General features: G+C 35.5%; 2 protein-coding genes across 2 annotated transcripts in view; both read right to left on the bottom strand.

The window, feature by feature from the left end:
- The window catches only part of LOC143714781 (transient receptor potential cation channel subfamily M member 4-like), a 31,305-nt gene extending 28,427 nt beyond the window's left edge, over nucleotides 1-2,878 (bottom strand). Inside the window, exons 1-3 of the mRNA XM_077206202.1 lie at nucleotides 2,646-2,878; nucleotides 1,696-1,757; nucleotides 1,446-1,623 (exon numbers count right to left, since the gene is read on the bottom strand). Coding sequence (XP_077062317.1) covers nucleotides 1,446-1,623; nucleotides 1,696-1,757; nucleotides 2,646-2,702 — 297 coding nt within the window. The 5' untranslated portion in view covers nucleotides 2,703-2,878. The remainder of the gene's footprint in view (nucleotides 1-1,445; nucleotides 1,624-1,695; nucleotides 1,758-2,645) is intronic.
- Nucleotides 2,879-3,939: 1,061 nt separating this feature from the next.
- Nucleotides 3,940-6,309, bottom strand: LOC143714587 (uncharacterized). Its single transcript, XM_077205801.1, has 4 exons — nucleotides 6,188-6,309; nucleotides 5,819-5,900; nucleotides 5,379-5,531; nucleotides 3,940-4,340 (listed from the first exon to the last, which is right to left on the bottom strand). Exons 1-4 carry the CDS (start codon nucleotides 6,231-6,233, stop codon nucleotides 4,202-4,204), a joined length of 420 nt encoding a protein of 139 aa, XP_077061916.1. The 5' UTR covers nucleotides 6,234-6,309; the 3' UTR covers nucleotides 3,940-4,201.
- Nucleotides 6,310-13,681: the final 7,372 nt, after the last annotated feature.

Here is a 13,681-nt window from a genome sequence, read left to right as displayed (position 1 = left end):
TTGGATTCCCCCAATATCCAAAGATATACATGACAGGTGAATTGGAGACTGTAAGTTTGCCTGTAGGTGTGAGTGTGAATATGAATGTGTATGTGTGTGTGTTGTCCCTGTGATGGACTGACCATCTGTCCAGGATGTTTTCCTGCCTAGTATGACCAGAGATGATGGGAAAGACTCCAGTCTCCCCATGACCCTACACATGACAAGTGCTTTTGATTGATGGATTAATGGATGGATGGATGGGCTACTCTTCTTTCCCCACCAAATGTGTATTCCTTGATCCATGTTTCCAAACAAAATCATTCTGAAGCCATCACGATTTACCAAAAGATGACTGAAAAAAAAATACTACTGTAATAGAGACTAAAAATAGGACACCTGGGTTCGCTTTCAGATAAAATTGCAATTAGTTGTGTTTGTATTAATTATTATTTAATTTCATTGTAAATATTCTGCAAAGATTTTATAGTTCAATATAATTCCTATAAAAACGCACAGAATGTGCCATCATTCTGATTTGAATGTGCTTATATCAGTTTTGAAAGCAATGTGTTAGCATTCAAAAATGTGCTGAGAATATATAGTGTTTGACAATAGTGTTCATGGATTTTAGGAAATGTGGTCATTGAATGCATTTTGTGCGAAAGCAATACAAAATTATTCACAGTTTGGTTTGCATAGACTTCTGTTTCACTGAATGTGTGAATAGTTTTGAAAATTTGGCTTCAATATTGACCAATGCTTGTTAGCAATTGAAAAAAACTGTAAGTGAAAATTATTTATATACATTTTTATACAAAATCTCAGCACACTATTAGAACAACTTTTTTCTCTTTCTCTGGCTGCAGACTAGCACTTGCATGCTCAGTTTTATATTGTGTATTTACTTTACTCAGTAATATAAGATTGTTGGATGTAAATTGACATATTTGCAATAAACATAAAAAATCTGCATCAGCTTAATGTTTTTTTTTAATTGTGTAAACCTAATAATTCCCTTGTGTCCTTGATATTTAGCTTTGCTGTTATATTACAACAGTCTTTGCCTACTTGAATGCAAAATAAATATAGCATAGTATTCTGATAAAGACAAGCTGCAAAAATAACTTTTGGGGGAAAATTGGCGGTGTCGTTATAGAATACAAATACTTTAAAGCGTTTAACAGCATCAATAATGCGAATGAACTGCTGGAAACGTATTTACAGTTTATTTGTGTCGATTGCAAGTGTCGTCACTTGCAGAGGAAGCGCAGGAGACTGAGCGTGCAAGTCTGAGAGTGCAACTGCAAGTCTGCAGCCAGACACTATTGGAAAGTTGGTTTGCTTGTTTACAAAAGTGTATTCTCTATAATCTCTATTTTCCATGTGATCCAAATCACCAATATCTATAACTTTATAGCTCATACAGCTCATATACAGCCCATCCACAATGGAGAGGTACTCACATAGCTGTGTCTCTTGCCGGCTCCAGCAAACTCCAGCTCTCCATAGGCGTCTGTGGGCTGTTCGGAGGAGTGCTGTGTGCTGTCCCAGTGGCTGACCATGGCTGTGCTGAAGTTATCGCCCAGGGCCACTGAGGGGTGCGTGTCTCGCGTGGACCCACACTGACACAGACCACCATTGCTACAAAACAACAGACGGATCAGAAGGAATCTAACAAGACATACTGAATACTCACCAAGTCAGACATCTTACCTGAAAGAGTCCTCCACAAATGTTGTGCACACTCTCTTTTTAAAGGAATCTGGAATCCAGCTCTAAAATCAATAAAAGAAATAGTTTTTAATGAATGCTCTAAAAACATGATAGCTAGTACAACAGTGGTCTTGGACTTACAGTACGGTGACAATGTCATTAAGTTAGCAAGATCAAGCTATTGAGGGAAATATGCTGAGTGGAATTTCAAAGCTTGTAACACTTTATCTTATCTAATGGTTTTGCGCAAGGAAGGTCAGAATGAGAAAATCACAAAGCTAGGGTAAACAGCTCACTTTAACTCCTCTTGTAATTTCATCATTAGATCCGCACCCATCCCTTTCATCAGGAAAGCAAGACAGACCAGTTCAGCCATTAAGGTGCTTCATCACTTATTTAGATCATATGAACTGGGTTTTGTGTTTAGTTTCCCCATTGCATTGTTTGGTAGCCTACACTGAAACACCAAAGCACAAACTTTATTGATGCACAGTACAATGAACTATTACTAAACAGTTCTCTAGAGGAATTTGCATAAAAACCGTATAAAAGTTTGAATGCAACTTTGATTGAAATGATAGGCTATATTATATATTATATTTTATATTTATATTAACCTCAGGTTGCTACAGGGCGACGTAAATCAAACTAACTTCCATAAAATACTTGTTGTTCATTTAAAAAATACAACAAATAGCACTGTAATACATTAACACTGCAGTTAGTAAAGTGAGACCATAGACTGACAAACACGTGCACAGTCTTGTTTTAATCCATGGTATGTTGTTTTGAGGAACTCCCTGAAGTCCTGCTGCTCATAACCAACACAGAATGCTTTAAAATACTGAATCTTTAAGAACATAATATATGACAAGCAAACAGCTAAAGCGTGTTTGTAATGACGATACAAAATCAAATGCAAAAAAGCATCAACTTTCTGACAGACCTACCAGATCTGTTTTCGGCATCACGGCGACTCCTCCTTGCTCAATGTCCTTTTCGTTCATCTTGGTTTGTTTATGGATGTTAAGATGTATAAGTATTATGCTCTCATTTATAAAGTCGCTGTTAGTTTGTAGTAAGATTCACTTCAAAGCGCTCTGCAGCAGCGCGTAACGTCCATGTAAGAGGAAGTCCGGAATCGCTGGAGACTGCCGGGTTACCTGAGAAAACAGGTGTAACCAGCGCTCGCGCAGGGTGTGGCTACAAAGGAGATTGTGTGTGTGTGTGTGTGTGTGTGTGTGTGTGTGTGTGTGTGTGTGTGTGTGTGTGTGTGTGTGTGTGAAACGAGACAGTAGGCTACCTGTCCTGTGAGACGAGACATAACGATAATTTATGCTTGAATCAAAAAATCCGGTATATTGTTCGCTACACAAAGGATTTGTCTAGGTAGGTTGTTCAAAAATCACCGTCAACAAAATGCCAGGTTATAGTTGTTATATTTGCTTATTATGTTAGGGCTAATTCAAGATAATTGGAACAATTAGATCATTTGAGTTATCTCAGTGTCAAAAAGGGTTCCTAATTTACCTGATGTACAACGGAACTAAAATGCCATTTGATCTGGTGGAAATCTTGTTTTTCTTTTATAAATATATAAAATTGTGAGAAATGTTATTTATTTATTAAATAAAAATCATATTTTATTATTGTGTGTGTGTGTGTGTGTGTGTGTGTGTGTGTGTGTGTGTGTGTGTGTGTGTGTGTGTGTGTGTGTGTGTGTATAAAGAGAGAGTAAGACAGAGATCAAAACAGTGTAAATTACAAATTACATCAAATTAAATATTTGCACATTAAATATTAAATTGCAATTAAGTAGGTTACATTAAATTAACTTTCCTCAATGCTGAAAGACATTTTACTCTAAATGTAAGTTAAAAGATGCCCCTCATCACCTATTTTTAATAATAATATTAATAATAAATATAATAATAATAAAATATATGGTATTTTTGAATAATATGAATAATGAACAGAGATGGATCATTATTTATTGTTTATTTAATTATGCCAAACATGTTGAGTGCCAAAATGTTTGACAATCAAAAAATATATGTCTTTACACTGAATATCTAAATATTAAAAAATAAATGTATTTTTTTTATTCGTCAGATATTTTGGTACTCAAAATACTTGACATATTTTCCTAGTTAAAAGCCCCGTTGTACCCTTCATATTCACAAGAGCAAAATGAATATGCCAAAGGAAGCTACCATGTTGGACAACACAAATTATAAACCATAAAGTCGTTAGGTTTTTTATTCATTATACTTTTTTCACCTTTATATACAATTTTTAAATATAATACATACAACTTTTATATTATAAGAGCAGCCTAAACAAAGTCTATCAAAGACATGCAATATCTTAGTAAATTAGTTAATATAATATAGAATAGTTCTCTTATTTGAACTCTTTTTTATATCAGCAATATCCTGAGCAGTACCAGTCAAACATATTCTGTCCTTTGATGGATGAGCAGAAGCTCGTCTGGGATGTTTTAGTCTCAGCGTCCATATCCTGTTGGGTCGTTGGCCTTTTTGGATTCGTCTTTACCGTTGCTCTGACCCATTCGGTATAACTTGTTGGCCAGGTTGTGTACCTGACATGTTCCAAGCTGACAGCCTCTCTGAGCTGCTCGCTTTCTGAGAGAGAGAAGACAAATGTCAATCCATGGCTTCTGCATTTATACTGGTCTATGATTTAAGATATTTGCATTTACTAATGCATTATTAAAATCAATAAAAATACTACATATAATATACATACATATACATTTGGTACAACAATAAATGTTGTACCAAATGTATCGCTCAACGTTAGTTAATACATTAACTAATATTAATGAATGAAACCTTAAAAGTACTTAAAGTATTGTTAAACTAAACGGAGGCTAGAAAGACCCTCCCTCCTCCTCATCCGCGCACTAACCCCCCAAACCCCACCCCCAAATCCTTCTTGTCGGTTATTGGCTGGAACAGTTTGTTGTGTTTCATGGTGCGGGTTAGCCCAGTTTGTTTTTGTTGCCGTTTGTGTAGCCTGGGGTGTCTGCAGAGACTGCGTTTTTTACAGTGTGTTCAGGGGACAGGCAGCTAGCGGATAGTGAGGAGATGTTTGCTGTATGAGGCAATTTAAAAAAAAAAACATGTGAAATCACTTAGAGCACCTTTAAAGTAAAAAGATAAAAGACAAGGAGCAGGGAGAAACAGAGGGCTTAAAAAAAACAGAGAACAGATCAGGGAAACAAGACACAGCTGGGGCAAATTAACTCAATGACAGTAACCATAGAAACCAACAAGATACAGCTCAACCAAATTAACTAATGAAGGAGTGGCAAGAAACTGAACAAAGAACAGGAAGAGCATGCAGGTGAGGGCCAGGGAGGATGATGGGAAATGTAGTGACCGTGACATATATAATGTTGAAAATGTTTATTTATTTGTAAATAAATGCAGTTCTTTTTACCCTTCTATTCATCATGATCAAATAATTCTAAAATATTTGGAATAAAATACATTTAAAAATATGTTAATTTCAAATTGTAAAAAAATATTTCGCAAAATCACTGTTTTACTGTTTTTTTTTATCAAATAAATGCAGCCTTAGTGAACATAAGACACTTTTTAACGTTTGAAGTATATATTCTTTGATAACTGTTTAGCTTTAGAGAGTGATTCACTTACTCTCTGGCTTTATGAGGGATGGTTTGTAGAACCAGATCTGCATCGGGTTTGCTGCTGGTTTTGGTCTCCATTGATGGAGTCTCTCTGTCGACCAAGGTCACTTGCCTTGACCTCTGTATGCTCTTCACTAGTGAGAGGCTTTCTGTCTGTGTCCTGTTTAATACATGTGAAAATATTGTGTGAGATTATGTAGCATGTGTATGTGGTCAAAATGTCCCAACGAGAATGGGAATACCAGAAATCCTTCTCCTTGTGGGGACATGTTTTGGTCCCCATTAGGAAAACAGTCTATAAACCATACTAAAAATGCAGAAAGTTTTCTGTGATGGGTACGTCTAGGGGTAGGGGAATTGAATATGACATTTGTACAGTTTAAAAATCATTTTAAGTCCCCACAAAACATGGAAACCCAACGTGTGTAAGTGTGTAAATGCACTCACCTCCGTGACTGTCTCACTTGTGTGGCTGAGTTCATTGGAATAGTCAGCAACAGCAAAACAGCCACTTCCATAATGGTATGACCTGAAGGGATGCAAATCAATCAATCAACCAATAAATAAGTGTTATTTTAGTATCATTAGATACCCTGTAAAAATATTCAATAACACTTTATTTTAAGGTGTCTGTGTTACATTGTAACTATATATTAAAGTGCCGGGTAATAGTAATTAACAACATACTTACTATTGGGTTAGGGTTAGGAATAGGGTTTGGTTTAGGGTTAGTGACAGATAATATGCCTCGTCACTCTGTTCTCAATTAAATGCAACTATGTAATTAACGTTCTGTTGATCTCTTTAGGAACTCACCTTGCATGGAATGGAGACACTTGAGAAGACTTTTTGTCCTGACCATCAATCCTTAGAAACAGTGTCACACTGTTGAGGAAAACGGAATATGATCCACTTGGCCTTTGACTATGAGAAAAGCATGTAAGTTCTACAGTTTCCTCTGCCTCCTCTGTATTTATATGACAGTGGGAAGGGGGCGTGGCTACACAAGGGGGTGTGTCCTCATTGCTAATTGTAGTGGATTATAATATATTTGTACCTTTTTTCTTATAGACAAGTCTCCATCTCTGTTTAAACAGGTACAGATGTAACATCTAAATGATAATATATTTTATGTTTCTTTCTCTAACCCTGACACGGTCATACTTTTACAGTACCTTCCTCTTCTCATGACTCACCACCTCTTTACATCTCAACTGACTGTTTGTTCCTGAAAGTTTTTTTCCCAGCTCTCTCACCTGCCGGAAAGCCATCTCTTAAAATAGCCCCTCCTCTCACGCAGCTTTCCTTTATCGCTCCACTTTTCCTGTCGTTTTGTTCCCCTAACTTGAGTCACTCTTTTTTTCCATGTCTTTCTTGTTTTTTCTTCATGCCCTTGGTACTTCAGATCCCCTCCAGTTCTCTCAAAACTCCCATCGGTGTTTCCAAGCCAGATTTTTATTTATTTATTTTTTGACATGAGGTTGCACTCTCAACTGTCTCCAAATAAAATCTTTTGAGATAGTCAGGAACTTTCAGGAATTTTAAAGCGTCATTTGAATTGAGCTATATAAAAAAGATGACTGTTCATTCACAAGCCTTTCCCCTATTCTCATCCTCTTTTCTTAACTACCTAGTTTCCCCCCCTTATGCTTGTTCACCGTTTCCCTATAGACTCTATTGTGCAGTTTTCCTGCTTTGGACATCTGGAGTTGTTTTCCCAGTCGGAGTAGCTGCTGGGATACCTCAAGTTTTTTTAACCAAGTGCCACATGCAAATATTTATGTATGTCATATACAAACATGTATCATATAGAGATACTTGTTAGATAAAGAACAGAAAGCCATAATTCACCTGACTCAGTTTACATCATCACTTTAGTTCATATATACTTTTCCTGCTGTTTTCTTGTAACCGTAACATTTATATGCACCAGGTTGTGGAATTTGAATTATTTTTTTAGTGTGGACCTACTAGAGGCCACATGTGCTCTGTCCCTCTTATTCAATTTTGCAGCCTACAAGTAAATGTAGTGGTTTGTGTTTAAAACAAACTCAAATGCTTTTTGATAATTCATACCATGGTAGTTTTGTAGATAAATAGAAAGCCAAGAAATGTAAGACCTCTATCTCATCTAATTATAATCATGTTAAAGAAATGTTTATATACATCTTTTAATGATTTCAGTTTATTATAAAAAACTTGTAAGACTTTTAAAACAAATTTTACTAAAACTAAAACTATTAAAATATTAAAACAAAAGTATTAGATGAAAAACTTAAATTAAAAAAACACTTGACAATTAGAAATGTTGCCTTGGCAACTACTGTAACTAAAATAAGTTAAAGTTGGGGAAAGTTGCCTATAAAAGTAATGTGTTACTCCATAAAAAAGTAACTAACTGCAATACTTGGTTACTTTTTATGGAAAGTAATGTGTCATGTTATTTTGCGTCCCCTTTTTTTCAGCTGGGCTGAGCTGGCTTGCTTGTTTTTTAATAACTGTAAACTTTGCTTTGAAACAATAAAGCGCTCTAAAAATAAAGGTGACTTGACTTAACTTGATATAACAAAAAGAAGTTCTATTTTTTTACCAAAAGTTTAAAGGCCGTTTCACAGCAAAAGTAAAATGAATAAACGCCTGTACAGAGGGTGCTGCTCAAACAAACCTTTCAGCTCATTTCAAGTCATTTTTGCTTCTTCGTATGGCTGAACTGGATCATCTAAGGTCAGCTTTAAAGACATTGGGTGATAAAGTGAGATTAAATACATAAAGTTTATTTGTGTTATTTAACATTTAGGTTTGTGTAATATTCTGAGTTCGCATTCGCTTTTTTGATTCATTTTGAGGAACAAACATCGAACACAACACCTCTGCACTCACTCCTGATTTCTGTGAGAGCTGTCAGTCAATAAATGGGAAAACAAAGTAACTTTTGTTACTTGTTTGAAAAAGTAACTCAGATATTTTATTGTAAATTAAAAAGTTTTGTTATTTTACTAGTTACTTGAAAAAGCATTCTGATTAATTACTAAAATAAAAATAATGACAAATAACAAAAGCACATAGAAATTACTAAAACTTAAACTAAAATTAAAAGTAAAACTGAAATTATAAAACTAAATGATAATTCAAAATATTAATAAATTCTATAATACTTTAGTATAGACTATAAATAATACTAAAATAACACTGGCATCAACCGAGACACAAATGTAAAACTGAAAATATAAAACTAAATGATAATTCAAAATATTAATAAATTCTATAATACTTTAGTATAGACTATAAATAATACTAAAATAACACTGGCATCAACCGAGACACAAATGGCTTCCAAATACGAGCTCTTCTGTTCTTAAATTTCAGTTCATGAATATATAAATGATACCTACATTTCTCTATAAATGTAGGCCTGAGAAGAAAAAGATGTTAAATCATACTTTGCATTTACATTTATCAGACGCTTTTATCCAAAGTGAATTACAATTGCTATATATGTCAGAGGTCGCACACCTCTGGAGCAACTAGGGGTTAAGTGTCTTGCTCAGGAACACATTGGTGTCTCACAGTGGATTCGAACCCGTGTCTCTCACACCAAAGGCATGTGTCTTATCCACTGCGCCATCACCACCCACTTCATTTGACATTTGATTGGTCTAACTGCTGTCTGCATGTTGCCACAATATATATATATATATATACACACAAACGTCTGGCCTGACTACAACTGACACGGGCAGATATTGAAAAAAATTATGGACAGTTAACATTATATATATATATATATATATATATATATATATATATATATATATATATATATATATATATATATTTTTTTTTTTTTTATATTAACTGTCCATAATTTTTTTCATTATCTGCCTGTGTCAGTTGTAGTCAGGCCAGACATTAACCAACAATCAGGCATAATTAAAGCTGTGATTCCTGTGAGACTAATTAAATAATAAGCAGAATTTAATCAAAGGGTCATGGAGAAACAATTTATGACACAGACATCTTAAACATCTCTTAGGAATCTTACAATAATATTTATTATGCATTTATTGTGAAGTCACTAACTTCAGAATTAATATCATAAAAATAAAATGAGAAAAACATAAGATGCATGATATTTTATTGTATTTTATAATATTTGAAGTAGGTCCCGGTAAGAAATAACAGATGTTTGTGACTTTTAATCAGATTCACCTTTATTCATCTTGACTCTCTGACCAAGACACAATCGCTTTTTGCTATGAAGAAGCTTGTCAACAGGATGTAAATGGCAGGTGTGGATGCAGGATTTGTGTAACACTTGATTAAGAGTAGAAGAGGAGCTGTTGTTCAAGCACTGACTGTGATTTATGTCTGTGTACGTCAGTTTGTGCAGATAGGGAAAGGTAAAGGGGGTTTGAATTGCAGTGTATATCATTTCAAACATTCTCCTATCTTTAACACGCACATCCTGTGGTTGATTGTCAATCAGTGGCACGAGGTGCAGTGAGTGTGTTTACTGTAAGTATGAGTGTTTGTGTCATTTTTTTGTCCTGGCCACTAGGCACTGATGTGTATCCTGTCAGGAAACACATTGACTAAGTTACATGACAGATTTACACACTCTTTACTTACTAAAATGCCCATTCACACACACACACACACACTCACACACACTCACACACGCACACGCACACACACACACACACACACACACACACACACACATACACACACACACACACACACACGCACACACGCACATGGCACACACACACACGCGCACACACACACACACCCCTACACACACACACACACACACACACACACACACACACACACACACACACACACACACACACACATACACACACACACACACGCACACACGCACATGGCACACACACACACGCGCACACACACACACACACAAACACACACACACACACACACACATAAATGTCATAATCGATTTCCATACAGACCGTATGGGCTAAATGTAATATATGCATGTATGTAGCACACCACATAGACAAAATGTACTTTGATAAACCATTATTCACAAATCAGAATTGCAAAAATAATTTGGCCTTTTAGATGAAGAAAGACAATAGATGATTTACTATGTTGTATTATATAGGCCTACTGAAACGTACTGGTAACACTTTAGAATACGGTTCCTTCGTTAATGAATAACTCCACAAGAACCAATGAGTAACACAATATTAACAATCTAGTAACTATTATTAACTAAGAAGAAACTCTGATTAAGGAACTAGTTAGTAATCGCACAGATGAAAGTGGTAGTTCACTATTAACTAATCAATAACTACTATTTTTTTATGCTTCCCAGAGAACTACTGAAAAAGTGTATTAACAATCTAGTAACTATTATTAACTAAAAATAAACTCTGATTAACGAATTAGGAAGTAATAGTGCACATATGAAAGGGGTACTTCAATAACTACTATATTTGTTATGCTTCCCAGAGAACTACTGAAAATTTTCATAATTCATACAAAACTAATCAATAACCAATGCAGGATAAATGACTAGCACTACATTAACATTTGAACTGCTACTGTAAACGAATACACAAGGTTGTTTTCATTATCAATATGTAATAGCACAGCAGACTGTTAATAATTGGCCTATGCTGTCTATTTATCAACTGAATAATTTTAAACAAATTGATTTTTAAATACAGTAGTCTGGACCTTACTTGTCATGTGGCCAATTTTCTGGCATTCCTCTGGACTGGCATTGAATCACTAGAGTCACGGTGACGACTGGAACATATTGAGTCATCAGCCATCCAAATACCATAGAGTGAATTTATCATTTAACTTACCTCACAAAAAAATATGTTTTTATGTATGTCTCCTAGCTTATATATGTGTGTGTGTGTGTGTGTGTGTGTGTGTGTGTGTGTGTGTGTGTGTGTGTGTGTGTGTGTGTGTGTGTGTGTGTGTGTGTGTGTGTGTGTCACATCTTGTGAGTGACAAGATTCTACACTTTATTGGCTTTTCATTAGTAACTACTGTAAGAATCATGGGAACAAACTAGTAATGACTCAAGTGTTACTGTACTTCTAAAGAAAATTTCTAAAAGTATACTAAAGTTCACCAAAAATCTCAAACGCTTGAAATGACTTTTGTGTTTGGTTTCACAAATCATGACTAGATCATGTAGCAACACTTGAGTCATTACTAGTTAGTTCCCATGATCTTCACTTTAGAATACGGATCCGAATAATTAGTAATTCCCATAGAAGTATGAAGTACCACTTTCATCTGTGCACTATTACTTCCTAATTCGTTAATCAGAGTTTATTTTTAGTTAATAGTAGTTACTAGATTGTTAATAAACTTTTTCAGTAGTTCTCTGGGAAGCATTAAAAAAATAGATGTTATTGATTAGTTAATAGTGAACTACCACTTTCATCTGTGCGCTATTACTTACTAGTTCCTTAATCAGAGTTTCTTGTTAGTTAATAATAGTTACTAGATTGTTAATATTGTGTTACTCATTGGTTCTTGTGTAGTTATTCATTAACGAAGGAACCGTATTCTAAAGTTTTACCAACGTACTTTATCAAGATAAAATTGACGTACCCCTAGAGTCGCTGTAGAGTAGGCTACTTGTATTTAACATTATTGTCGTAAATAACACTCACGCAGAGCGTATCTGCACTCACAGACTTATTATTTATAATAATAAAGTAGCCTACCGCGTTAGGCTTACCTAAGCCTAAATGCCAGATGACATCAATAAAGTTACATGTAGGCCTACGTCGCATTATTTCGTAACAATGTCCGTTATGATGTTGTTAGACATGATTATTGCAATTTATCTAGTTTGCAAATTGCGCTCATTTACACTATTTACAACGTGTAGGCTTATTTATGTCCTTATAATTATGTGAGATATTGACAACTGTTCTCATGATAATCGCAGGAATCAACTTTAACAGTGAAAGCCTGACCAAGTGGGACTCTTGTTCTCGTTACCTTTTTCTAGACTCTTCCGACCGCGCTTTCTTCGCTTTTTTCCGCCATTCTGAAAACGCAGGTCTGATGTTTACTCGCTTGACTACCATACATCACACCCTTAGGTCTGAACATATCTTTTCATCCCTATTGTGACGTATTTCCAAGTGAAACGGCTTCTCGAACAAGCAAGAAATGAAAAGCAGGACTTAAAATTGTTCATCAGGAATTGGTTGGATGGTTGATCACATGTTAGTGACAGGTTGTCCCGCCCTCACGCCAGTAAACACGTCATCAGAGAAGAGAAGAGATGTCACTGCAAGAGGGAGAAGTAATTTTGATTAAATATTAAGAAATTAAGAAATAATGATGTACAAGGACAATCATTTATAATATATAGCCTACTGTAATATTAAAAAAATAAATAACAAATGCGAATAGTGATGACGTATATTCCGCATTAAGCGTAAGTATGGATCTTGTCGTCAAGCTGATGGATCTTTTATGGATGAGTGAATACATTGATGTTTTTAACATGACTGTGGTATGAAGCAGGGCGCGATTGTTAGATGTATACCAGCGCCACACGCAACGCGAGTCCTGCGGATATAAAGGAATAAGGACATTTCATTCTACCGAACTACACGCAAGTGCTGAATTAATACTCACACAGGTCAGTTTATTAGACGAATGAAACTTGAGGTAACGCAGCGCTGTTTCACTTGCTCTAACAGTTACACTATCACATTAAACCGCATTTGAGTGTGTTGAATGTTGGCTGTATGAGACTAACTAAGCTAGATCAACACTAGAATAACATACAGATCATATTCTAACATTTCATCATGTTGAACTAAATAACATTGATTAGTTTTATGTACATTTGCTCACCTGTCTAATAAAGTACATGCAACACTCGCGTCTCTGTCAGGTCGAAGTTAGTCGCGGACGTGGAGCTCTCGGCATCTCGAAAGATGCTGATCTTCGTTTTAGGCCTTTTTTTGTCTCAAAGTCTGCTTGCCATGGTCCATAATGTTTGAACAAAACAACAACAGCGTGAGTGTCCTGCTAGACATAACGGGCATAACCGAGTTGTCCACGTCTGTCGCCATGGTTACTATGGCAGTGCGAGGTCAAACCTGGCGGAAACCGAGGGCAACACGGATATGACGTCATTGACTGGCGACTGACTCCTCACCCCTGCTCACACGTCCCGTTTCCTTGGTTAAAATCGCAATTTTCTCACGATTTACAAATAGTTGGAAATATTTGGGATATTGTAAGTAATAAACTAAACAAAATATATAACATTGGCCTAGTGGTTTT

The sequence above is a fragment of the Siphateles boraxobius genome, unplaced genomic scaffold, assembly GCF_051911475.1.
Source record: "Siphateles boraxobius isolate OS27281-9 unplaced genomic scaffold, OSU_SipBor_1 55, whole genome shotgun sequence".
In the NCBI taxonomy this organism is placed as follows: domain Eukaryota; kingdom Metazoa; phylum Chordata; class Actinopteri; order Cypriniformes; family Leuciscidae; genus Siphateles; species Siphateles boraxobius.
This window is presented reverse-complemented; position numbering and strand designations above follow the sequence as displayed.

Excerpts from the sequence above, each read along its gene's own strand:
- LOC143714587 (XM_077205801.1), bottom strand. The coding sequence starts at position 6,233 with ATGGTCAGGACAAAAAGTCTTCTCAAGTGTCTCCATTCCATGCAAG. Across the intron at positions 5,532-5,818 it reads CAAGTGAGACAGTCACGGAG|GACACAGACAGAAAGCCTCT; the intron begins GTGAGTGCATTT and ends TGTATTAAACAG. Across the intron at positions 4,341-5,378 it reads ATCCCTCATAAAGCCAGAGA|AAAGCGAGCAGCTCAGAGAG; the intron begins GTAAGTGAATCA and ends TCTCTCTCTCAG.